This window comes from Mobula hypostoma, chromosome 8, assembly GCF_963921235.1.
Source record: "Mobula hypostoma chromosome 8, sMobHyp1.1, whole genome shotgun sequence".
NCBI classification, from domain to species: Eukaryota; Metazoa; Chordata; class Chondrichthyes; order Myliobatiformes; family Myliobatidae; genus Mobula; species Mobula hypostoma.
In genome coordinates, this window is record NC_086104.1 from 161,430,456 (window position 1) to 161,455,805 (window position 25,350).

At 43.1% G+C, this 25,350-nt stretch overlaps 1 protein-coding gene across 3 annotated transcripts in view; it reads left to right on the top strand.

Annotated features, from left to right (window-relative positions):
- Positions 1-25,350, top strand: part of LOC134351135 (annexin A4-like) — a 113,264-nt gene that overhangs the window by 68,700 nt on the left and 19,214 nt on the right. For all 3 annotated transcript variants that reach the window (XM_063057240.1, XM_063057241.1, XM_063057243.1), the window contains exons 7-9: positions 5,298-5,377; positions 12,330-12,386; positions 13,321-13,414. In XM_063057240.1, the coding sequence (XP_062913310.1) occupies positions 5,298-5,377; positions 12,330-12,386; positions 13,321-13,414 (231 nt within the window). The remainder of the gene's footprint in view (positions 1-5,297; positions 5,378-12,329; positions 12,387-13,320; positions 13,415-25,350) is intronic.

Genomic DNA, 25,350 nt, shown 5'->3' on the forward strand with positions numbered 1-25,350 from the left:
TCATACCAAATATTTTCTTGCTCGTCTATACAAATCCAGTGTTAGCACTGTACCCTGCTATGCCTTGTCTATTTATATGTCAATCTAAATGTCTCTTTAAACAACGTGGTTGTTTCTGATTTCACCACCTCCTTCAGCAGTGTGTGCCAGAATCAACCACTACTTTATGGCCAAAAAAATCCCTCATGTCCCCTGGTGGTGGGTGCCTGGAATATGCTGCCTGAGGTGGTGATAGAGGTAGATAAGGTAGATACATTAGGGGCTTTGAAGAGACATTTGGATAGGAACATGAATGTGAGGAAAATGGAAGGATATGGACATTGTGTAAGCAGAAGAGATTAGTTCAGCTTAGTTGGCCATTTGATTATTAATTTATTTAGTTGGGATAATATTGCCTGTTTCTGTGCTGCCCTGTTCTATGTTCTGAACATAATCAAGTTAAAGTTTAATTGTCTTTCAACCATACATGAATATCCGTGAATAGTCAAACAAAACAGCATTCCTCTGCCAAGGTGCAAAGCACAGTGCCAACAGTCATACACAGTACAAGGCACATATAACACATAAAACAACAGTAAACATACATTTGCACAAAAATATGCCTCCTTGTTTTTAATACTATTATCAAATGAAAGTTTATCAGCCCTATTGTTTATGCATCTTGTAATTTTATGTCTGTATATTTGCATTCTCCTCCACATTCCACACACCTCCCCAGGAATGCAGGAACCCAGGGATCACAATAGCCAGTATTTATTTCCCTTGGTGAACTGCCACTTTAATTCCAATAGTAACCCATCCATTAAGTTACAATAGAATGGTTTGTTTGGAATTAAATTGGTCCTCTTGAAGATCAGTGTGGTCATCTGTGCATGGAGCTGAAAAAGATGAGAGAGAGCTCAAATGAACTTGCACCTGTATGTCCTCTGGAGAGACACAGGGTCTATGGAACTGAGGCAAATGAGTACTGAGATCATGGACTGTATCCCAGTTACAGAAGAGGAGGTGTTTGTTATCTTGAGGCAAATTGAGGTGGATAAGGGCTGACAAGCTGTTCCCTTGGACCTAGTGGGAGACTAATGCAGAAATGCCTCAGCAAGGACCTGGACTCACTACAATTTGCCTATTGCCACAATAGATCTTTGACAGACACAATCTCGATAGCTCTTCACATGGCCTTGGATCACTTGGACAATACAAACACCTATGTCAGGATGCTGTTATAGCTCAGTATTTAACACCATCATTCCCACAGTCCTGATCAATAAGCTACAGAACCTAGGCCTCTGTACCTCCCTCTGGAATTGGATTCTTGACTTCCTAACCAGAAGACCATAATCTGTGAAGATTGGTTGTAAGATCTCATCCTCGCTGACAATCAACACCAGTACACCTCAGGGATGTGTGCTCTACTTTCTCTACACCCATGACTCTGTGGCTTGGTATAGCTCAAATACTAATTATAAAATTGCTGATAATACAACCATTATTGGTAGAATCTGAGATGGAGATGAGGGCATACAGGAGCAAGAGGTACCAATTAGTTGAGTGGTGTCGCAACAACAACCTTGCATTCAAGGTCAGTAAGACCAAAGAGCTGATTGTGGACTTCAGGAAGGGTGAGACGAAGGAACACAAAGCAATCCTCACAGAGGGATCAGAAGTGAAGAGAGTGAGCAATTTCAAGTTCCTGGGTGTCAAGATCGATGAGGATCTAACCTGGTCCCAACATACTGCTGCAGCTTTAAAGGCAAGACAGAGGCTATATTTCATTAGGAGCTTGAAGAGATTCAATTTGTCACCTAAAACACTGAAGCTTCTATAGATGTACCATGGAGAGCATTCTGACAGGCTGCATCACTGTCTGGTATGGAGTGCTACTTCACAGGACCAAAAAAGGCTACAGAAAGTTGTAAAATTAGTCAGCTCTATCTTGGGTACTAGGCTCTGTAGCATCCAAGACATCTTCAAGGAGCAGTGCCTCAAAAAATGACATTCATTACTAAGGACTCCCATCACCCAGGGCATCCCGCTTCTCATTGTTAATGTCAGGAGGTCCAAAAACCTGATTGCACACACTCAGCGATTCAGGAACAGTTACTTCCCCTCTGCCATACTATTCCTAAATGGACATTGAGCCCATGAAAACTACCTCACTTTTTTCCCTTTTTTTTTAATACATATTATTTCTGTTTTTGTACTAATTTTTAATCTTATATATATTTCCTGTAATTTTAAGGGCCGTGATAGAGTTATTTAAAATGTCTTTAACCATGGGTGAGAGGACTGGTGGATAGCTAACGTTGTTCTATTGACTGAGAAAGGCTCAGAACATAAGCCAGGAAGCTTCAGGTCACTGATCCTGACGTCAGTAAATTATTGGAAGGTAGTGAAGTGACAAAATATATTCAGTGGCCGCTTTGTTGGATGTAGGAATGGAAAGCGATGTTGACTTCTGCCACTAGCCCATCTACTTTAATATTTGACATGTTGTGCATTCAAAGATTCTCTTCTGCACGCCACCACAGTAACACACAGTTATTTGAATTACTAACACCTTCCTGTCAGCTTGAAGCCACCAGGCCATTCTCCTCTGACCCCTCTCATTGACAAGGCATTTTCATCCACAGAGCTGCCACTCACTGGATGTTTTTTGGGGGTTTTTTTTGTACCTTTCTCTGTAAACCTCTGGAGACTGTTGTGGGTGAAAATCCCAGGAGATCAGCAGTTTCTGAGATACTCAAATCACCGCTTCTGACACCAACAATCATTCCACGATTAAAGTCACTTGGATCACATTTCTTCCCATTTGATGTGAACTATAGCTGAACCTCATGACCATGTCTGTATGCTTTTATACATTGAGTTGCTGCCACATGATTGGCTGATTAGATACTTGCATTAACAAGCAGGTGTATCGAATAAAGTGACCATTGAGTGTATAAGTATTTAGATAGGCAGGCCTGATTAGGAATACTCAATGGGGCTTTCTGCATAGTAGGTCTTGTAATCTACGCAATTCTGTAGATTTTTTTGAGGAGGTTTCAAAGAATGTGGTTGAAGGAAAGGCAATGAATGTTATCAACATGGAGTAGTGGATTGTTGCCTCTAGTTGGAAGACTAGTGGTGTGCTGCAGGGATTGGTGCTGAGTCCATTGTTACTGTCATCTATATCAATGATCTAGATGATAATGTAGTAAACTGGATCAACAAATTTGTGGATGACACCATGATTGGGGGTGTAGTCTTCCTTGCTGTCAACTATCAAAGCTTGCAGCAGGATCTGGACCAGCTGGAAAAATGGGCTAAAAAATGGTAGATGGAATTTAATGCAGACAGATGTGAGGTGCTGCACTTTGGGAGGACAAACTAGGGTAGAACTTGCAGGGTGAATGGAAGGCCTGAGGTATGTGGCAGGACAAGGGGATCTGGGAATACAGATATATAATTCCTTAAAAGTGGTGTCACAAGTACACTCAGGCCCCGCTTAACGCTGAGAATGTGTTCCTCGGAAGTGGAAATCAGTGTTATGTAGGGTCATTATAACATTACATAAATGGATATGTGTGCCTGATATGTAAAAATGAAACCTGAGATGTATGACATATTATTTTATTATACACAGTAACTTGTGGAGTAACAAACACACAAATAGGCCTAACCCATACATCAGTGGAGCAGCAACACATCGCAACAGCAGCCGAGGGAAGCGGGTGGTGATTACATTTTAGAGGAGGGACCAGACTCTGGGTCCTCCTCTAACTTTGCCTTCTTCAAGTAGATGTCAAAATTTGACTGCCTTTTTTTAATTTTCCTCTCATGAAGCAGTTCTCAGTAGCAGGAAATCATGTTGAGAATGCCTCTCTTTGTGTTCTTGCTTCCCTTCCAGTAAAGGTCAGTATCAATGAACATCACAAATTTCAAAGAGGTGCCAACATCAACCTGAAGCTGACCAGCTTCCAAATACCATATCACTTGCAGTTTCACATCCATGCTAATGCTTTTCCAAGACATCTTGGATGCACTGCCCTCACTGGAAGTTGCAGGCCGTTTTCCAGACACTATGGTTGAAAATATTGGAATAAATTGGCGAGGGAGCAAGAACATTTACACACGCGGAGGAGGCAGAGATTGATCTAATACGTGATTGGCTCTGAGTGGCTCAGAGCATATGTAAAGCGCTCTCATTGGCTAATTGAATGTTTACTATAATGTCTGTCACTCTTGAGGGAGTGTTAAGTATTGTTTAGAATGAAATTATGGTTTTTTAAAAAAATCAATAAAGAATTGAATAACCGTGCTATAACGAATCAGCACTATGAGGGGTCTGAGTGTAGTTGGGGTGGTAAAGAGAGTTTTTGGTACAATGGCCTTCAGTCCATTGAATGCAGAAGTTAGGAAGTTAAGTTGAAATTGTATAAGGTGTGGGTGAGGCCAAATTTAGAGTACTGTATGCAGTTCTGTTCACCTATCTACAGGACAGATGTTAATGAAAGGGATATCTTATGGAGATGTACAAAATTTGAAGCATATAGATAGGGTAAATACATATTTTTTTCTCCTGAGGTTCATTGAGATGAGAATTAGAGATTATGGTTTTGGCGTGAAAGGTGAAATATATTTAGGGGTATCTAAGAGGGTGGTGAGAATGTGGAATAATCTGAGCGGAAATAGTAGAGAAGGGTTCAATTGCAACATTTAAGAGACATATAGGTACATGGATGTGGGGGGTTTGGAGAGCTATGGTTTGTATGTCGGTAGATTGGATTTAGGATCAAAATGGGTCAGCACAGTGTAGATGGCTAAAAGGGCATGTTTCTGTGTATTAGTGCTGTATGTGACTCTGACCATATCAGTGTAGAACTGGAGTAGTACATTGGTCACACTGGGTAAAGATAGCTGATCTCCGTTCCTGAAATGGAAGGAAGGGTGATTATGAAAATATAAGTTTTGTGGTTACTGTGACTAAGGTCAGTTTTCCGGAATTCCAGATTATTTCAATTCACTGAATTTGCACCCCATGGCTCATGTAGTGAGATTTGATCTTGCATCTCTGGATTGCTGATCCAGGTTAACTACTTTAACTTGGTTTCCTGAAAGAAATAACTGAGCTGAGAGGGTGATAGAAGGATTTGAACGCTTGAATTAAATTTGTTTTAAAGACACGATTTGGTGTTTGATTGGTTGCCCTGAACAATGGTTTCTGTCATTAGGGAAATGGATTTTGTTCTGTTTCCTTTGTTTTTGGCTTCTATATTACTTGTAGTTAACTAATGATTGGAATCTTATTCTTTCAGAATTTGGCAAGAGTCTGGAGGATGATATCTGTGGGGACACTTCTCACATGTTCCAAAGAGTGCTGGTGTCCCTAGCAACGGTAAGGAAGTGATTCTAGTGCTTGCTGTAGTCACTGCTTGCACAGCTGTGTCAATGTTGCTGCTTTGTGAACAACTTCAGAAATTCAAATGTCAGCGTTGAAAAGGTGTTTTCTGGATCCAGTAAAAATATAAATATGTCCACCATGTGATTAACCTCTAACAGGTTTGAAGAAAGCATCGACAAAGGTTTGATTCACAATATGAAAGTTATCTGTTATGTTTTTCTCTTATTTATATTTGCAGACTCTGATCTGAATTGAAAATTGCTCTTTATCACTTTTAGAATTAGTTGCTTTCCAAATTCACAATTCCTATCATATTTATTATTCTGTGTGTCTGATTATCTCCTTGGACTGTTATTAAAGATGCGCTTAAAAACAGAAGATTCTGGAAACACATGGCAAATTCGGCAATATCTGTGGAAGGAGAGAGAGTTAGTATTTCAGGATGATATCAACTGTTTCTCTTTCCACAAACATTCCTGACTTGTTCATTTCCAATATTTTTCAAAATTTATTTCAAGGTTGCAGTATCAGTGTTTTTTTTTTCATTTTTCAATTATTGATGGAAATCATGATGCATGAAGACCAGTGTTGCACCCAAAGCGATCTGTAAGGTCAAATCTTCCAAATTTCCTCCGTTTCCCCTTCCGTATTAGGGAAAGTTGAGCTACAGCTTTGTTACTCTCTGCTCACTAATTCTAACCACAAAGGTTTGAGGATCAGTATGGTTATTCTTGCCCTGACTTTTAACATTTCTTTCTATGTTGCTGACTTGAGTGGAACTAAGTATTTTGCTCAGAGAAAGATGCACACAAGAGACTGCAGATTCTGGAATCTGGAGCAACAAAACAACCTACTAAGGGTCAAGAGACCACACAAAGTGATGAAGGGAGAACAATGGATGTGGTGTACTGTGGGTTTTAGTGAGATGTTCAACAAGGTTCATTAAGGAAGCAAGGGATCCTGGGAAACATGTCTCTGTGCCTCTGTCTCTCACAGATGACTTGGATGAGGAAGCGGAAGGGAGGGTTAGATGACTTGATGTTTGGTGGTGTTGTGGGCAGACTAGAAGGTTGTTGTAGGTTACTATGGAGCATTGAGAGCATAGATAGATACTTGATGATTGATCCCAAAGGAAGTTACAGAGTCACAGTAATATTACAAGTGCACAGATACACAATATGAGAAGAGAACTAAGAAAGAATTTTAAAAAAAAAACAGGTTAACTCAAACAGTCTAACAGGAGGGGGTTATCACTTCCTGGCTATAGGTTGACTCATTATAGAGCCTAATGGCCAAGCATAAGAATGACTGCCTACAGTGCTCTTTGGAACAGCACAGTTGTCCTAGTCTGTTACTGAAAGTGTTCTTCTGTTCAGCCAATTTGGCATGCAGAGGGTGAGAAACGTTGTCCAGAACTGCCTGGATTTTCCGTAGGGTCCAATGTTCTACCACCGCCTCCAGTGCATCCAGTTTGACTCCTGTAATGAAGCCAGACTTTCTAATCAGTTTACTGAGCCTGTTGGCATCTCCATTGTTGATGCTATTGCCCCAGCACACCACTGCATAAAAGATTAAACTGGCAACAACAGACTTGTAGAAGTCATCTGTGAGAGACAAGGGCCTCAGTCTCCTCAGAACGTAGAGAAATCAAAGAATATGATTCTCACCTTGCTGCCCTGCTTATCCAGATGGGAGCTGGCTCTGTTCAGCAGGTAGGTGACAGCATCGTCGACTCCACTGTGCTGCTGGTAGGTGAACTGCCGGGGATCGAGGGCTGATCTGACCAGGTCAGAGGTGAGCTAGGACCAGCCTCTCTAGGGTCTTCATGATGTGTGAGATCAGGGCCACTGGACGATAGTCATTCAAGAGTTTTGGTTGGCCCTTCTTGGGTAATGGGACCACAGATGATGTTTTCCACACAGTCAGGACCCTTTCCAGGCTGAGACTCAGATTGAAAATGCGCTGGAGAACTCCACACAGCTGCTCAGCACATTCCTTCAGGACCTTGGGGTTCACACCATCCGGTTCCAATGCTTTGCTCTGTCTGAGTTTTCCCAGAGCCCTTCTCACCTTCTCAGTAGTGAAGGTGAGTCCATGATGGCTGGGGAGCTGGTGGAAGGTGGGGGCTGGGGGAATTGTAGATCGGAACAATAGCAGTTGATCTGTGGAGGTGTGGATGGTAGATGCAGGGCAAGAAGGGGATGTAGACAGTGGTAGTCTGTGTTGTTCATCCACTTGTTGGATTGGAGAGATGAGGACAGAGGAGGGGAGGCAGTGTTGCTGACAGAGTGTTAGGTGCCTCAGCACCTGGACTGGTGTGCTCAGGGAGGTGTGAACAGGAGGTCAATTGTCAAACCTATTGAAGTGTTGGTTTAACTCATCAGCCAATTCATGGCTGCATTCTGAGGCTCTACAGCTAGGCCTTGCCAAACCTGCTGTGTGCTACTCTACCTGAACTTGTTCTCCAGCTCTCTCCTGTATTCCTCTTAGCCACCTTGATCTTCTCCTTTAGCTCCCTCTGCACATGTTTCAATTTCTCCCTGTCTCCTGATCTAAAGGCTCTCTTTTGTGGTTGAGAAGAGCCTTCAGATCACTGGTGACCCGTGGTTGTTGGTAGGGAAGCAGCGAACAGTCCTTGATGGTATTAAAATGTCCACACAGAAACTGATGTAGCCAGTGATGCAAGCAGTAAGTCCAATAATGTCCTCCCCATTTGGTTCATAAAGCACATTCAAGTCAGTAACCTCAAAACAGCCCTTCAAGGCCCCAATGGTCTCTAGAGACCATTTCTTTACTCTCTTGATGATAGCTAGCTGTTAATGTACTTTGGGTTTATACAAGGGCATGAGTTGAACCAGGTTGTCATCTGATCTTCCAAGTTGGAGGACAGCCATAGAGCTGTATGCATCTTCAATATTTGCATTCAAGGGATACAGTGTTTTATTTTTGCTTGTATGCTGACTGGGGCTGATAAGTGGCAGATGGATTTCAATCTGGAGAAGTGTGAAGTGATGCACTTTGGAAAGTTGACCTTGAATGTGGAGTACAAAGTTAGGATTCTTAGCAATGTGTAGAAAGAAGGGATTTGGGGTACAAGTCCATAGATCCCTTAAAGTTGGCCTTTGTTTGGGGGATTAAATTCAAGAGCTGCGAGTTATTGTTGCAGCTCTATAAAACGCTGGTTGGTCCACCCTTGCGGTATTGTATTCAGTTCTCGGCACCTCAGTATAGGAAATTTGGAAGCGTTCGAGAGGTGTAGAGGAGATTTATCAGGATGCTGCGTGGATTAGGGAAAATGTCTTATGAGAAAAGGTTGAAAGCGTTATGTTTTTGTTTTTGCATTGGAGCAAAGAAGGAAAAGAGTTGGCAATGTATAAGAGGGGAAAAAAAGGCATAGATAGAGTGGGCAGCCATAAGTGCATGGAAGTCACTGCAATCGGGGAGTGGTTGGTACAAGCAGATACATTAGGGATATTTAAGACTCTTTTAGATAGACACGTGGATGCTAGATAACTAAAGGGCTAGATAAGAGGAGAAGGTTAGATTGATCTTGGAGTAGGCTAATAGGTTGGCAAATCATGGCAGAAGGTCCTATTCTATGTTCTGATTGTTGATCACCAGGAGGGAAGAGGAATTGTTGCCTAGACCTATTTCCTCTTCCCCACAAGTATTGCTCAGTCTGTTGAGTTCTCAAGCAGATTATTTGTTACGCCAGCTATTTTTTTTCATAGCACAGAAACAGGCCTTTCGACACATCTAGTCCATGCAGAATTATTAATCTGCCTAATCCCGTCAACATGCATACTCCTGTCATCCATGTACTCATCCAACTTTTTCTTAAATGTTAAAATAGAATCCACATCCATCACTTCCACTAATAGCTCGCTTCACACTCTCACTGCCCTCTGAGTGAAGAAATTCCCCCTCATGTTCCCTTAAACATTTCACCTTTCACCCTTAGCCCATTACCTTTAGTTCTAGTCTCACTCAACCTCAGTGGAAAAAGTTTGCTTGCATTATCTATACCCGTGATAATTTTATATACTTCTATCAAATCTCTCCTCATTCTTCTACACTCCAGAGAATAAAGTCCGAACTTATTCAACCTTTCCCTCAAGTTCTCAAGTCCTGGCAACATCCTTGTGAATTTTCTGTGTACTCTTTCAATCTTATTGACATCTTTCTGGTAGGTAGGTGACTAAATCTGCAAACAATACACCAAATTAGGCCTTACCAATGTTTTGTACAACTTCAATGTAACATCCTAGCTCTTATACTCAGTATTTCATTTTATGAAGGCCAATGTTCCAGAAGGTTTCTTTATGACCCTATCTATCAGTAATGCCTCTTACATAGATTATTGATCTGTATTCCCAGATCCCTCTGTTCTTCTGCAATCGATGCCCTACCCCTCACTGCAAGTCCTATCCTGGTTGGTACTCCAAAAGTACCTCACACTTACCTGCATGAAATTCCATTTTTCCAGCTGGTCGAGATCCTGATGCAAGCTTTGATACTCTTTCTTGCTGTTCACTACACCACCAGTCTTGGTTTCATCTGCAAATTTGTTGATCCAATTTACCATACTATCATCCAGATCATTGCTATACGTAGATGACAAACGGCACCAATCCCTGCGGCACACCGTTAGTCACAGGCCTCTAGTCAGAGAGGCAACCATCTACTACCACTCTCTGGCTTCTTCCATGAAGCCAATGTCGAATCCAATGGACTACCTCACCCAGAATGCTGAGCCACAACTTCCTTGGAGGTGCCTCACTTGTTAAGACCTTTATTCCCACAGCACAGTAATCAACCAAGCAGTCTCCAAAACAGTCCTCTCACGTGAGACAACACTTCACGTGCAAGTCTGTTGTGGTCCTTAATTAAATGCCAAGGGCAAATCATGCTTGACTAATCTATTGGAGTTTTTCGAGGATGTAACCAGGAAGATAGACTTTCAGAAGGCATTTGATAAGGTACCACATAGGAGATTGGTGGGTAAAATCAGAGCTCATGGCATTGGGGGGAGGATATTGGCATGGATAGAAAACTGGCTGGCAGATAGAAAGCAAAGGGTGGCAGTGAATGGGTGTTTCTCGGAATGGCAGGTGGTGACTAGGGGGGTGCCACAGGGCTCGGTATTGGGACCACAGCTGTTTACGATTTACGTCAATGATTTAGAGGAAGGCATTGTGAATAACATCAGCAAGTTTGCTGATGGTACCAAGCTGGGTGGCAGCGTGACGTGATGAGGATGTTAGGAGAATTCAAAGTGACTTGGATAGGCTGGGTGAGTGGGCAGAAACTTGGCAGATGGCGTTTAATGTGAATAATTGTGAGGTTATTCACTTTGTGACCAAGAACAGGAAGGCAGATTATTATCTGAACAGTGTGGAGTTACGTAAGGGTGAAATACAAAGAGATCTAGGAGTACTTGTTCATCAGTCTCTGAAGGTGAATGAGCAAGTGCAGCAGGCAGTGAAGAAGGCTAATGGAATGTTGGCCTTTATTACAAAGGGAATTGAGTACAAGAGCAAGGAAATCCTTTTGCATTTGTACAGGGCCCTGGTGAGACCACACCTGGAGTATTGTGTGCAGTTTTGGTCTCCAGGGTTAAGGAAGGACATCCTGGCTGTGGAGGAGGTGCAGCGTAGGTTCACTAGGTTAATTCCTGGGATGTCCGGACTGTCTTACGCAGAGAGGTTAGAGAGACTGGGCTTGTACATGCTGGAATTAAGGAGATTGAGGGGGGATCTGATTGAGACATGTAAGATTATTAAGGGATTGGACAAGATAGAGGCAGGAAATATGTTCCAGATGCTGGGAGAGTCCAGTACCAGAGGGCATGGTTTAAGAATAAGGGGTAGGTCATTTAGGACAGAGTTGAGGAGGAACTTCTTCTCCCAGAGAGTTGTGGAGGTGTGGAATGCGCTGCCTCAGAAGGCAGTGGAGGTCAATTCTCTGGATGCTTTCAAGAAGGAGCTAGATAGGTATCTTATGGATAGGGGAATCAAGGGTTTTGGGGACAAGGCAGGAACCAGGTATTGATAGTAGATGATCAGCCATGATCTGAGAATGGCGGTGCAGGCTCAAAGGGCCAAATGGTCTACTTCTGCACCTATTGTCTATTGTCTATATTAATTGTATCTGGTGCTCCTGGCGTGGCCTCCTCTACATCAGTGAGATCTGATGTAGGGTGGGGGACTACTTTGTTGAGTACATTTTTTCTGTCCGCTACAAAAGGTGGGATTTCCCAGTAGCAACCCATTTCAAATCGACATCCCATATCCATTCCGAGATGTTGGTCCATGGCCTCCTCTACTACCACAATGAAACCATGCTCAGGTTGGAGGAGCAACATCTGGTGTTTCATCTGGGTAGCCACCAGCCTGATGGTACAAACATCAATTTCTCTGATTTCCAGTCATTTCTCTCCCCTTCACTCTTGTCTCTTTTTCCATTCCCCATTCTGACACCCCTCTCACCCTTTCTCTTCTGTCCTGCCATCACTTCCCTCTGGCGTCCCTTCTCCTTTCCTTTCTTCAATTGTCCACTGTCATGTCCTATCAGATTTCTTCTTTGGCCCTTTACCTCTTCTACTCATTAACTTCCAGCTCTTACTTCGCTACTCCCCTTCCCCCCACCTATCACCTGCCAGCTTGTACTCCTTCCCCTCCTTCACCTAATTTTGGTTTCTTCTTAATTCTATTCCAGTCCTGATCTGCCTGACCTGCTTGAGTTCCTCCAGCATGTTGTGAATGTTGCTCAGGGTTTCCAGCATCTGCAGAATCTCTTGTGTGTTGGTCTTGAGCTATGTTCAGGTCCGGTTTATCAATAGAACTGGAGCAACTGTTACCCTCAACTGAATTGTACATTACCAAAAGTGTCCATTTCATCAAATGTATCCATTTCATTTTATTGAATGTTGGCATTTTTTTTTCAGGGAAACAGAGATGAAGGAAATTATGTTGATGAGCAGCTAGCGAAGAAGGATGCACAGGTCGGTAGTGGTGTTATAGAGTCATTATATCTCTTACATGGCCAGACCCATAGCTAAAACTATTGCTTCAGAACAGGTATGAGTATCTGGAGACCCTCGCCATGTATTTCATCAACATTTTAAGATTAAGCTTGAAGATGAGACCCCCCCCCCCATTATGCCCTCTCTGTGTGAGGTCACTGTGCTGCTGTGATATTATCTCTGATTACTACTGCAATTCCTTTCCCCATCTTACCTCACTCTCTTATCTCTGAAACATTGAACATTTTGTTAAATACTTTGGTAAAACTCATACAGAATACATTAAACATATTACCCTTATTAACCCTTAATATTATATCTTTAATTCAAATTGGTTGTATCTAATCTCATAGGAAATGAATATTATCTGTCCTTGATTGTGCTTTTTCAATGATTTTATGCAAGTTGAACTATATAGTGTGAATTTTATAATATTTCTTTACCACCAATATTGGGCTAACTGTCCTGTTAATATCTGAACTATCACTTTATTTATCAACAATGAAGTATCAGCACTCTTTCAATTTTGAGACTTTGCCAAGAGAAAATGGAAAAATCCTGGTCAAGGATTTCATTATTCCTCTCTCGTTCCTTTAGACCCTAAAAGAGATTTTCTCAGCCCTGATAATTAACTATCATTTAACCATGTTCCTTGTACTATAAAGGTTTCAAATCACCAAGTAATTCTAATTTTAATTTATGATTTAAAAATTGAATTTGTAAAATACCTTGCTATCTACAGCGATTCACAGACATCTGAACGAAGGGGCTTCCAATGTGGTTTTCATGTGTGGGTTCCAATTCACCAGAGTCTAATTCTGGTTTTGGATGTTGTTTGTGGTTAATCGAGTGATTGCTGAAATTTATTTCAAACTCTGTGTAACCTGAATTTGTTCTGTCTTTCCCCGTGTAGTCACTGTATGATGCTGGGGAGAAAAAGTGGGGAACAGATGAAGTTGCGTTCCTGAGCATTCTTTGTACCAGGAACCCATTGCATTTGAGAAAAGGTAAGGGATGTCTGGTTCAACTACTGAACTCTACCCGTTCAACATTCTGGGTTGAGACATCTTTAGGTTTTTCTTAAGACCATGTCACCAATTTTGTTTTTAAAAACTGTGCAGTCATTTCTGTATCACTGAGCCATGTATGTGCAATGTGCTTCAGAAATTCATGGGGTCCAATCCCGTGCCTGACAAATGAACATTAAATTGGGGTTAACATGGCAACACTGAGGACATACTGTGTGGTTTGAACTGATACCTTTCAAAATAAATGATAAACAAGTGCCCTTCTGCCCTTTTAGATACATTTTAAAGAATCCAATATTTTTTCTTTTCAAAAAGTGCTTTGTGTCCTTGCCACTGTTGAGACCATAAGACATGGGAGCAGAATTAGGCCATTTGGTCTCTCGAGTCTGCTGCACCATTTAATCATGGCTGATCCTTTTTTCCCTCCTCAGCTCAACCCCCCAGCCTTCCCCCATAACCTTTGTTGATGCGGGGAATTATAGACTGGTTAGCCTAACGTCGGTGGGGGGAAACTGCTGGAGTCAGTTATCAAAGATGTGATAACAGCACATTTGGAAAGCGGTGAAATCATCGGACAAAGTCAGCATGGATTTGTGAAAGGAAAATCATGTCTGACGAATCTCATAGAATTTTTTGATGATGTAACTAGTAGAGTGGATAGGGGAGAACCAATGGATGTGGTATATTTGGATTTTCAAAAGGCTTTTGACAAGGTCCCACACAGGAGATTAGTGTGCAAACTTAAAGCACACGGTATTGGGGGTAAGTTATTGATGTGGATAGAGAATTGGTTGGCAGACAGGAAGCAAAGAGTGGGAATAAACGGGACCTTTTCAGAATGGCAGGCAGTGACTAGTGGGGTACCGCAAGTCTCAGTGCTGGGACCCCAGTTGTTTACAATATATATTAATGACTTGGATGAGGGAATTAAATGCAGCATCTCCAGGTTTGCGGATGACACGAAGCTGGGTGGCAGTGTTAGCTGTGAGGAGGATGCTAAGAGGATGCAGGGTGACTTGGATAGGTTGGGTGAGTGGGCAAATTCATGGCAGATGCAATTTAATGTGGATAAATGTGAAGTTATCCACTTTGGTGGCAAAAATAGGAAAACAGATTATTATCTGAATGGTGACCGATTAGGAAAAGGGGAGGTGCAACGAGACCTGGGTGCCATTATACACCAGTCATTGAAAGTGGGCATGCAGGTACAGCAGGCGGTGAAAAAGGCGAATGGTATGCTGGCATTTATAGTGAGAGGATTCGAGTACAGGAGCAGGGAGGTACTACTGTAGTTGTACAAGGCCTTGGTGAGACCACACCTGGAGTATTGTGTGCAGTTTTGGTCCCCTAATCTGAGGAAAGACATCCTTGCCATAGAGGGAGTACAAAGAAGGTTCACCAGATTGATTCCTGGGATGGCAGGACTTTCATATGAAGAAAGACTGGATGAACTAGGCTTGTACTCATTGGAATTTAGAAGATTGAGGGGGGATCTGATTGAAACGTATAAAATCCTAAAGGGATTGGACAGCCTAGGCGCAGGAAGATTGATCCCGATGTTGGGGAAGTCCAGAACGAGGATCACAGTTTGAGGATAAGGGGGAAGCCATTTAGGACTGAGATTAGGAAAAACTTCTTCACACAGAGAGTGGTGAATCTGTGGAATTCTCTGCCACAGGAAACAGTTGAGGCCAGTTCATTGGCTATATTTAAGAGGGAGTTAGATATGGCCCTTGTGGCTACGGGGATCAGGGGGTATGGAGGGAAGGCTGGTGCAGGGTTCTGAGTTGGATGATCAGCCATGATCATAATAAATGGCGGTGCAGGCTCGAAGGGCCGAATGGCCTACTCCTGCACCTATTTTCTATGTTTCTATCCTTTTAAATTCCAGTAAGTACAGACCCAGAGCCATCAAATTCCTCATATGATAACCCTTTCATTCTCAGAATCATCCTTGTGAACTTCCTCTGAACCCTCTCTAATACCAACATTTCTTTTCTTAGACGAAGAACCCAAAACTGTTCACAATACTCAAGGTGAGGCCTCACCAGTGCCTTATAAAGCCTCAGCATCACCTCCCTGATCTTGTATTCTAGACCTCTTGAAATCAATGTCAACATTGCATTTGCCTTCGTCACCACCGACTCAACCTGCAAGTTAACCTTTAGGGTGTTCTGCACAAGGACTCCCAAGTCCCTTTGCATCTCAGATTTTTGGATTTCCTCCCTGCTTTAAAAAATAGTCTGCACATTTAGTTCTACTACCAAAATGTATGAGCATGCATTTTCCAACATTGTATTTCATTTGCTACTTTCTTGCCCATTTGATATGCAGCATAAAAAGAAGTGGTCCTAACACCAACCCCTGTGGAAAACCACCAGTCACTGGAGCCAACCAGAAAAGGATCCTTTTGTTCCCACTCACTGCCTCCTTACCAATCAGCCAATACTCTTACCGTCCCAGTAATTTTCTTGTAATACCATGGCTCTTAATTTGGTAAGCAGCCTCATGTGTGGCACTTTGTTAAAGTCCTTCTGAGTGTCCAAATGTACAACATCCACTACATCCCCTTTATCTATCCTACTTGTAATCTCATCAAAGAATTTCAACAGGTTAGTGAAGCAAGGTTTCCTCTTAAGGAAACATGTTGACTTTGTCCTATCTTGTCCTGTGACTCCAAGTACTCCATAACCTTATCCTTAACAATTAGCTGTAACATCTTCCCAACCACTGAGATCAGGCTAACCAGTCTATAATTTTCTTGCTACTGCCTTCCTCCTTTCTTAAAGAGTGGGGTGACACTTGCAGTTTTCCAGTCCTCTGGCACCATGCCAGAGTCCAATGATTTTTGAAAGATTATTACTAATGCCTCCACAATCTCTACTGCTACCTCTTTCAGAAACTTGGGGTGCAGTTCATCTGGTCTGGGTGACTTGTGTACCCTTAGGTCTTTCAGCTTTTTGAGCACCTTCTCTCTTATAACAGTAACTGCTCTCACTTCTCTTCCCTCACACATTACAACATCTGGCACACCGCTGGTATCTTCCTCAGTAAAGACTGATGCAAAATACTCACTAATTCATCTGCCATCTTCTTGTCTCCTGCTTTTATTGCTCTGGCCTCATTTTCTAGTGATCCTATATCCACTCTCATATCTTTTATTCTTTTACATTCTTGAAAAAGCTTTGACTATCCACTTTGATGTTGTTTGCTGGATCGCTTTCATATTTCATCTTTTCCTTCCTAATGATTCTTTTAATTGCTTCTGTAGGTTATAAAAGTTTCCCAACACTCTATCTTCCCACTAATTTTTGCTTTGTTGTATGCCCCTCTTTTGCTTTTACTTTAGCTTTGACTTCCCTCATCAGCCGTGGTTGTACTCTTTAGCTATTTGAGTATTTCTTTATCTTTGGAATACATTTATCCTGCACCTTCCACATTTTTCCCCAGAAACTCTAGCCTTTGCTGCTCTGCTATCATCCCTGCCAGCATCTCCTTCCAATTTACTTTGGGCAACTCCTCTCTCATACTATCATAATTTCCTTTAATCCACTGAAATACCAGTATGTCAGACTTTACTCTCTCCCTACCAAATTTCAAGTTGAACTCAAATCATATTGAGATCACTTGCTCCTAAGGGTTCCTTTACCTTAAGCTCCCTAACTGCCCCAGTTTAATTACATAACTCTCAATCCAATATAGCTGACCCCCTTGTAGACTCAATGATGAACTCATCTAAAAAGCCATCTCACAGGCATTCAACAAACTCATTTCTTGTAGTCTGTGCAGAGAGATCTAACACTTTGAGTACTGTATTTGCTACCCTTTTTGATTCTCATCACTAATGCACTGATTCTCAACCTGCTGGCTGCAATTTTGTCGTATCATCTGACTGCACGCTATATTTGCTTTTTTTTTAAACCATCCATCCTATCCTGAGTCCCTTCGCTCTGGTTCCCACCCCCTGCCAAATTAGTTTAAATCCTCCTCAACAGCTCTAACACACCTGCCTGCGTGAATATTGGTCCCCCTCCGGTTCAGGTGCAACCCATCACTTTGGTACAGGGCATACCTCCCCCAGAAGAAATCCCAATGACCCAAGAACCTGAAGCCCTGCCCCCTGCACCAGCCTCTCAGCCACTCACTTATCGCTAAATCATCCTGTTTCTACCCTCTCTGCTGCATGTCACAGGTAGCAATCCAGAAATTACTACCCTGGAGGTCCTGTTTCTGAACTTCCTGCTTAGCTCTCTCAATTCACTCTTCGGGACCTCTTTGCTTCTCCTTCCTATGTCATTGGTACCAATATGTACCAAGATATCTGGCTGTCTTCCTCCCCCTCCAAATTACTGTGGATACTATCTGAGATGTCCCAGACCCTGGCAACTGGGAGGCAACACACAATCCAGGTATCCCTTTCATGTCCACAGAATGTCCTGTCAGCTCTGGACATGTTGGCATTCCATACAGTGCATGGCTAGTTGCTTGATCTGCTGTGCCATCTCAGGCAACCAGACAAAGCTTCAAGCCAATGCTTTCATTTTGACCACACCTAAATGACTGGCATGTAGCTCCTCCAACACTTTAGCTCTCAGCATGGATAGTACATAAACTCTCAATCCCCACATAAGGCAAACTCTGACGAGGGCAAGTTTATGTCGGTGCTGGTAAAAATAGGGGACTGGAATTTCTGCTACACATCCCAAGCATTTTAAGTTGCCATGTAGACCTGAGACAGTGTGGAGTCTTTTCTGTTTTCCCTTTGGATCATCAATGCCATAATAGAGAGACTTTCTATTTATATTAGGGAGAATACATCAAGAGGAGTGTTCTCTTTTGTAAATTTCCTTTTCCAAAGGTAAATGGGACAATCCATCAGCATTTCCATGATTGATCGCTTAAATTCAATCTTGTTTTTGTGTCCTCCAAGGACCAGAGCCCATCTCTGCATTCATATTGTTGAAGTTAGTGGAATATTTATCTGTGGATTGAAAATAGACATGAGTGGTTGATGATCAGTAATGAGGGTAAACTCTTCCATACTGGGTGAAATGTTTTACACCCCTAACCAGACTCAAGGCCTCTGTCAATCACAAATGTCACCATTTCATTTGTCTTTTTGAAAGCCACTTCACACTGCTTCGTTCATTGCCATTTCTTCCCAATCTGTAGTAATGAGTTCAAGGGATGGAGCACAGTTCAAGTTTAATTGTCATTCAACCATACATGAATACAGCCAATTGAAATAACATTATACTGGGGCCAAGGTGCAAAACATAGTACCAACAGTCATACACAGCACAAGGCACATACAGCACATATAAAATATCAGTAAAATACAGTCACACAAAGAAAAATGTAGTCCAAGACCCCGAGTCCATGAATATTGCAGCAGTTCGCAGTCAATCACAATACGGCTTTTCTTCTGCCGATAGAACACTGGAGCCTGCTCCAACTCCAGCTTGGACACCGCACCACACTGCTCCCAGAATTCTGGTGAAGTATACCAACTCCAACACCTCTCTCCTGGGTGGCTATAAATAGGTGACACTGGGGCTTGAGGTGTAGTCCTCACAACAACTGAGGCCACATCACTCCCCTACTGTATGTTAATAAATCAGTGAATCGGAATTGTAGCATTCCACATTAACAGTGTCCAACAGGGTTTTGCAATCACGAGCAAAGTGACTAAGATGATCATTCACTGTTAGACTGCACACTGTCTTCACACACCAACTCCTCCAAGGCCTCTCTGACGCAGGCACCAAGTCCTGCTCCTTCAGTTTCTCCACCAACAAGCAATTCGCTGATGGGGTAGGCGTGCAGAACTTTTAAGTTCTTAATGTCCAGCAGGGTCTTATGATCATAAAAAAAAATACATTTGCAGAAGACAATAACACCTTTGGTTGGCCCCATAGTAGCTACTGTGACTGTGCACTTTGCCATCTTGCTGGTAGGAACCTGTATAGTAATTGACAAATCTTAAAAAGGTCTGCAACTGTGACACGTCCTTTGGCCTTTGAGCATCCATGATGTACAGGTGCGACCACAATGAGTGATTTTTGATTTAAAAATTTCACACTTGTTACATCTTACTTTGAGCCCATAATCTTCTAATCGTTATAACACAGTCATGAGATTTTGGAAATGTTCCTTGACATCCTTGCTGATAATGCTGATTGCCTGGGTAGTCATGCAACACCTTGTACATAGCATTCTGCTGGAGCGCAGGTCCAGATGCTACTCCAAAAATAAGCCTGTAATAGAGATAAACCCCTTTCTGAGTGTTTATGGTGAGAAACACATTGGACTCTTCTATCTCCGGTAGGCCTCAACTAAATCCACTTTGCTGACGTGATTCCTTCCAGAAAAGTTTGCAAAGGTGCCGTCCAACTTGGCAAAGGGTATTGATGTACTTCCACTACTGGGTTGATTACCACAGATCCTGACAGACCCATCCTTCTTGGCTACAAGGACTGGTGGCATTGCCCATGGACTCCACTCAACCTTGGAAAGAATTCCTTCGGCCTCCATGCCGTCTAGCACATTGGCTACTTTATCGCAGATGGTATAAGGAATCGGATGAGATTGGAAAACCTTGGTGTGGCATTTTCATTTAACACTACTTTATTCTTGATGTGTTTGAATTTTTCCAATGCCATACTGTGGCATCATTTAGTACCTTTCTTAATTTGCTCTCAGTTGACTCTAATGCAGGGGATGTGACATGCAGATAGTAGATAGATCTCCAATCAAATGACAGTTTTCTGAGCCAAACATGTCCCCACAATGCTGGCCCTCCTGTTTTTACTACACACAAGCCCGAGGTGGCTTTTTGGCTGTTGTATTTCACTGTTACGAATGTCATTCCCACAGACATTAGGTTTCTCCAGTATAAGTTCTTGGATAGATATTTGCAGGCTTCAGTCAATATTTTTGAAATGCAGTTCAAATTCATGTTGTGGCACGGGTCGGTATCCGATTCCATTTTAATTAATTTGCCATTCATTTCTGGCATTGGCCAAACTGATTGTCTCGTGTAAGAGAAAATCTGCAGTTGCTGGAAATCCAAGCAGCACACACAAAACTTAGCAGGCTAGGCAGCATCAATGGAAGAAAGTACAGTTGAGGTTTTGGGCCGAAACCCTTCAGCAGGACTGGAGAAGAAAAGCTGAGGAGTAGATTTGAAAGGTGGGGGAAGGGGAGAGAGAAACGCCAGGTGATAGGTGAAACTTGGAGGGGGAGGGATGAAGCAAAGTGCTAGGAAGTTGATTGGTGAAAACATAGAACATAGAATAGTACAGCACAGTACAGGCCCTTCGGCCCACAATGTTGTGCCAACCCTCAAACCCTGCCTCCCATATAAGCCCCCACTTTAAATTCCTCCATATACCTGTCTAGTAGTCCCTTAAACTTCACTAGTGTATCTGCCTCCACCACTGACTCAGGCAGTGCATTCCATGCACCAACCACTCTGAGTAAAAAACCTTCCTCTAATATCCCCCTTGAACTTCCCACCCCTTACCTTAAAGCCATGTCCTCTTGTATTGAGCAGTGGTGCCCTGGGGAAGAGGCGCTGGCTATCCACTCTATCTATTCCTCTTATTATCTTGTACACCTCTATCATGTCTCCTATCATCCTCCTTCTCTCCAAAAAGTAAAGCCCTAGCTCCCTAAAGAGTAAGGAGACCGAAGGATATGGAAGAAAAAAAGGGAGAGGAGCACCAGAGGGAGGGATGAACAGGCAAAGAGATAACATGAGAGAGGAACAAGGGGATAGTAAATGGTGAAGGAGGGGTGGGGGCATTCCTGGAAGTTTGAGAAATCAATATTCATGCCATCAAGTTGGAGGCTACCCAAACGGGATATAAGGTGTTGTTCTTCCAACCTCAGGGTGGCCTTATCCCGACAGTGGAGGAGGCAATGGATGGACATATCGGAAAGGGAATGGGAAGTGGAATTAAAATGAGTGGCCTCTGGCAGATGGAGCGTAATGCTCGGTGAAGCAGTCTCCCAATCTACATCGGGTCTCACCGATATACAAGAGGCCACACCAGGAGCACCGAACATAGTATATGACCCGAACAGACTCGCAGGTGAAATATCGCCTCACCTGGAAGAACTGTTTGGGACCCTGAATGGTAGTGAGGGAGGAGGTGTAGCAGCGGGTGTAGCACTTGTTTGGCTTGCAAGGGTAAGTGCCAGGAGGGAGATCAGTGGGGAGGAACGAATGGACAATGGAGTCACGTAGGGAGCGATCCCTGCGGAAAGCAGAAAGTGTGGCGGGGGGGTAAGGGTCAGATATGTCTGGTGGTGGGATCCAGCTGGAGGTGGCAGAGGTTTCGGAGAATTATGTGCTGGACACGGAGGCTGGTGGGGTGGTAGGTGAGGACAAGAGGAACCCTATCCCTGGTAGCGTGGAAGGAGGGTGGGGTGAGAGCAGGCGTGCATGAAATGGAAGAGATGTGGTTGAGGGCAGCATTGATGGTGGAGGAAGAGAAGTCCCTTTCTTTGAAAAAGGAGGACATCTCCTTCATCCTAGGAAGAAAAGCCTCATTCTGAGAGCAAATATGGCAGATTCTGAGGAATTGAGAGAATGGGGATGACGTTTTTACAAGTAGCGGGGTGGGACGAGGTATCTTCCAGGTAGTTATAATTGATATCAGTGGATAAGCTGTCTTCAGAGATAAAGACAGTGAGATCAAGAAAGGGAAGGGAAGTGTTGGAAATAGACCAGGTGAATCTGAGGGCAGGGTGGAAGTTGGAGGCAAAGTGGATGAAATCGATGAGTTCAGCATGGGTGCAGGAAGCAGCACCAATGTAGTCGTCGATGTAGTATAGGAAGAGTGCGGGACGGTCACCAGTGTAGGCTTGGAACATAGACTGTCCACGTAGCCAAAAAACAGGTAGGCGTAGCTGGGACCCAAGTGAGTGCCCATGGCTACCCTTTTTGTTTGAAGGAGGTGGGAGGATAGTGGTGGTGGAGGAGAACTGGCTGGGGTCTGGTGTCCAGAAATACAGGGAGAGCTCTGAGGCCTTCCTGGTGAGGGATGGAGGTGTATAGGGACTGGACATCCATAGTAAAAATAAGATGATGTGGGCCAGGAAACCTGAAATCCTTGAAAAGATCAAAAGCATGTGAGGCTTCACGGATGTAGGTGGGAAGGAACTGAACTGGGGGGATAAAACAGAGTCAAGGTATGCAGCTATGAGTTCAGTGGAGCAGGAACAAGCTGAAACAATGGCTCAACCTGGACAAGCAGGTTTGTGGATTTTGGTTAGGAGGTAGAAATGGGTGGTGTGGGGTGCGGGAACTATGAGGTTGGTGGCAGTAGATGGGAGATCCCTGGAGTCAATATGGTTGGTGATGGTGTGGGAGACTGCATTGGTGCTGCTTCTTGTACCCATGCTGAACTCGTCAATTTCATCCACTTTGCCTCCAACTTCCACCCTGCCCTCATTTCACCATGTCCATTTCCGACATTTTCCTTCCCTTTCTCGATCTCACTGTCTCTATCTCTGGAGGCAGCTTATCCACCGATGTCTATTATAAACCAACAGATTCTCACAGCTACCTGGGCAATACCTCATCCCATCCTGCTGCTTGTAAAAATACCAACCCCCTTCTTTCAATTCCTCCAACTCTGCCGCATCTGCTCTCAGGATGAGGCTTTTCATTCTAGAGGAGATGAGATGCACTCTTTTTTCAAAGAAAGGGGCTTCCCTTCCTCCACCATCAACACTACCCTTAACCGCATCTTTTCCATTTCACACACGTCTGCTCTTACCCCACCCTCCTGCCGCGCTACCAGGGATAGGGTTCCTCTTGTCCTCACCTACCACCTCACCAGACTCCGCGTCCAGCACAGAATTCTCCGAAACTTCCGCCACCTCCAACTGGATCCCACCACCAAACACATCTTTCCATCCCCCCCCCAATTTCTGCTTTCCACAGGGATCACTCCCTAAGGGACTCCCTTGTCCATTTGTCCCTCCCCACTGATCTCCCTCCTGGCACTTATCCTTGCAAGCAGATCAAGTGCTTCACGTACCCTTACACCTCTGCCCTCACTACCATTCAGGGCCTCAAAGAGTCCTTCCAGGTGAGGCGACACTTCACCTGTGAGTCTGTTGGGGTTGTCTACTGTGTTTGGTGCTCCTGGTGTGGCCTCTTGTATATCATTGAGACTCGATGTAGATTTGGAGAACACATCACCGAGCATTTATGCTCTGTCCGCCAGAACAAGCGGGATCTCCCAATGGTCACCCATTACAATTCCACTTCCTATTCCTATCCTGATATGTCCATTATCATTGTCGGGATAAGGCCACCCTGAGGTTGGAGGAACAACACCTTGTATTCCATTTTGGTAGCCTCCAACCTGATGGCATGAACATCAATTTCTCAAACTTCCCGTAGTTCCTCCCTTTCCCTCCTCCCCCCCACATCATTTCTCATCCCCTTGCCCCTCTCTCATGTTATCTCCTTGCCAACCCATTGCCTCCCTCTGGTGCTTCTCCGCCCCCCTCCCCCATTTTTCTTTCTTCCATGGCCTTATGTCTCTTTCATCAGTTCATTTCCTATCTCTTTGCTTCATCCCTCCCCCTCCAAGTTTCACCTATCATCTGGTGATTCTCGTCCCCTCCCACACTTTTCAAATCTACTCCTCAGCTTTAACTCTCCGGTCCTGCCAAAGGGCTTCGGCCCAAAACATTGACTGTGCTTTCTTCCATAGGTGCTGCCTGGCCTGCTGAGTTCCTCCAGCATTTTGTGTGTGTTGCTTGTCTCATGTCAGTTTTCACACTGTAAATCTCAAGGTTACACAGTCCTGTGTCACTCTGTCAGCTCTCATCATAATTAGATTTTTCATTAATAGTATGCAGATTAGTGCACTTTTTGAAACTGGACTTTATCTTTTTCTCTTCACTGAGCAATCCATTTTTTTGTCTACCTGACACGCAGAAAATGTAACAAAGTAGGACACATACAAAGAGCAAGTTTCATCTTTAAATCTGCATTAGTCTGGTGTATGTGAACCTGTGCCATAACGGTAACATTATTTGTTTAGCCAGGCCATTTTCTGTTGAGATGTTGTAATTTTGTTAACACTGATTTTCATTCCTGACTGTAATTGCATCTCTGATTGTGGTTTCCATTAATACAGCAATTTCAGCTGCTCTTTTAAATGTGAGTTGTGCTTCAGTTAGGAGCCATTTTTGAATGTTTTCTTGTAAGATTCCACAAACTAAACAATCTCTCAGTGCATCATTAAGCTCATTAATGAACTTGGCAATCTCTTCTGTTCAGCCATATACACTGAAATGGACTCCCCTTCCTTCATTCCACCTTTTGAAACCTAAAGCATTCTACAATCAACAGTGATTTCAATTCTAAATGTTCCTGCATTATTTTCACAATATCAGCAAAGCTCATTTTGGCTGGTTTGTTTGCAGCAAATGAACTTCTAAGCAAACTGTATGCTCTTCCACCCATTACACTCAGCAAAGCTGGTGTTTATTTCTCATTGGCTATTCATTTGCTTCAAAATGCTTCTCAATTTGTGCAGTATACAATATCCGGTTATCTCTTATGTAGTCAAACACGTCTATCTTTCTGATGTAGCCAGCCTTTTCTGCTTTCTTTAAATTTATGATTATTGTCACCTCGTTCTCACTGTTTATGGACCTGTGAATTTTGTTCATTTTTTTTTTAACTCTCTATCTCTGTCCCTTCCCAAAGAAGCACATGCTGTACTCTGTTTTTTACTTGACCATTTTTCTCTTCCTTTTGTGAAGAAACAAACATGTTGCGCTTTTTGTTTTAACTTGAATGTCTCGCTGCACTTTGTAATGTTCCATTCAGCTAGGTCTTCTAAGATCTAGTAACAAACTACAACAAATTCAAAGGATCAAAT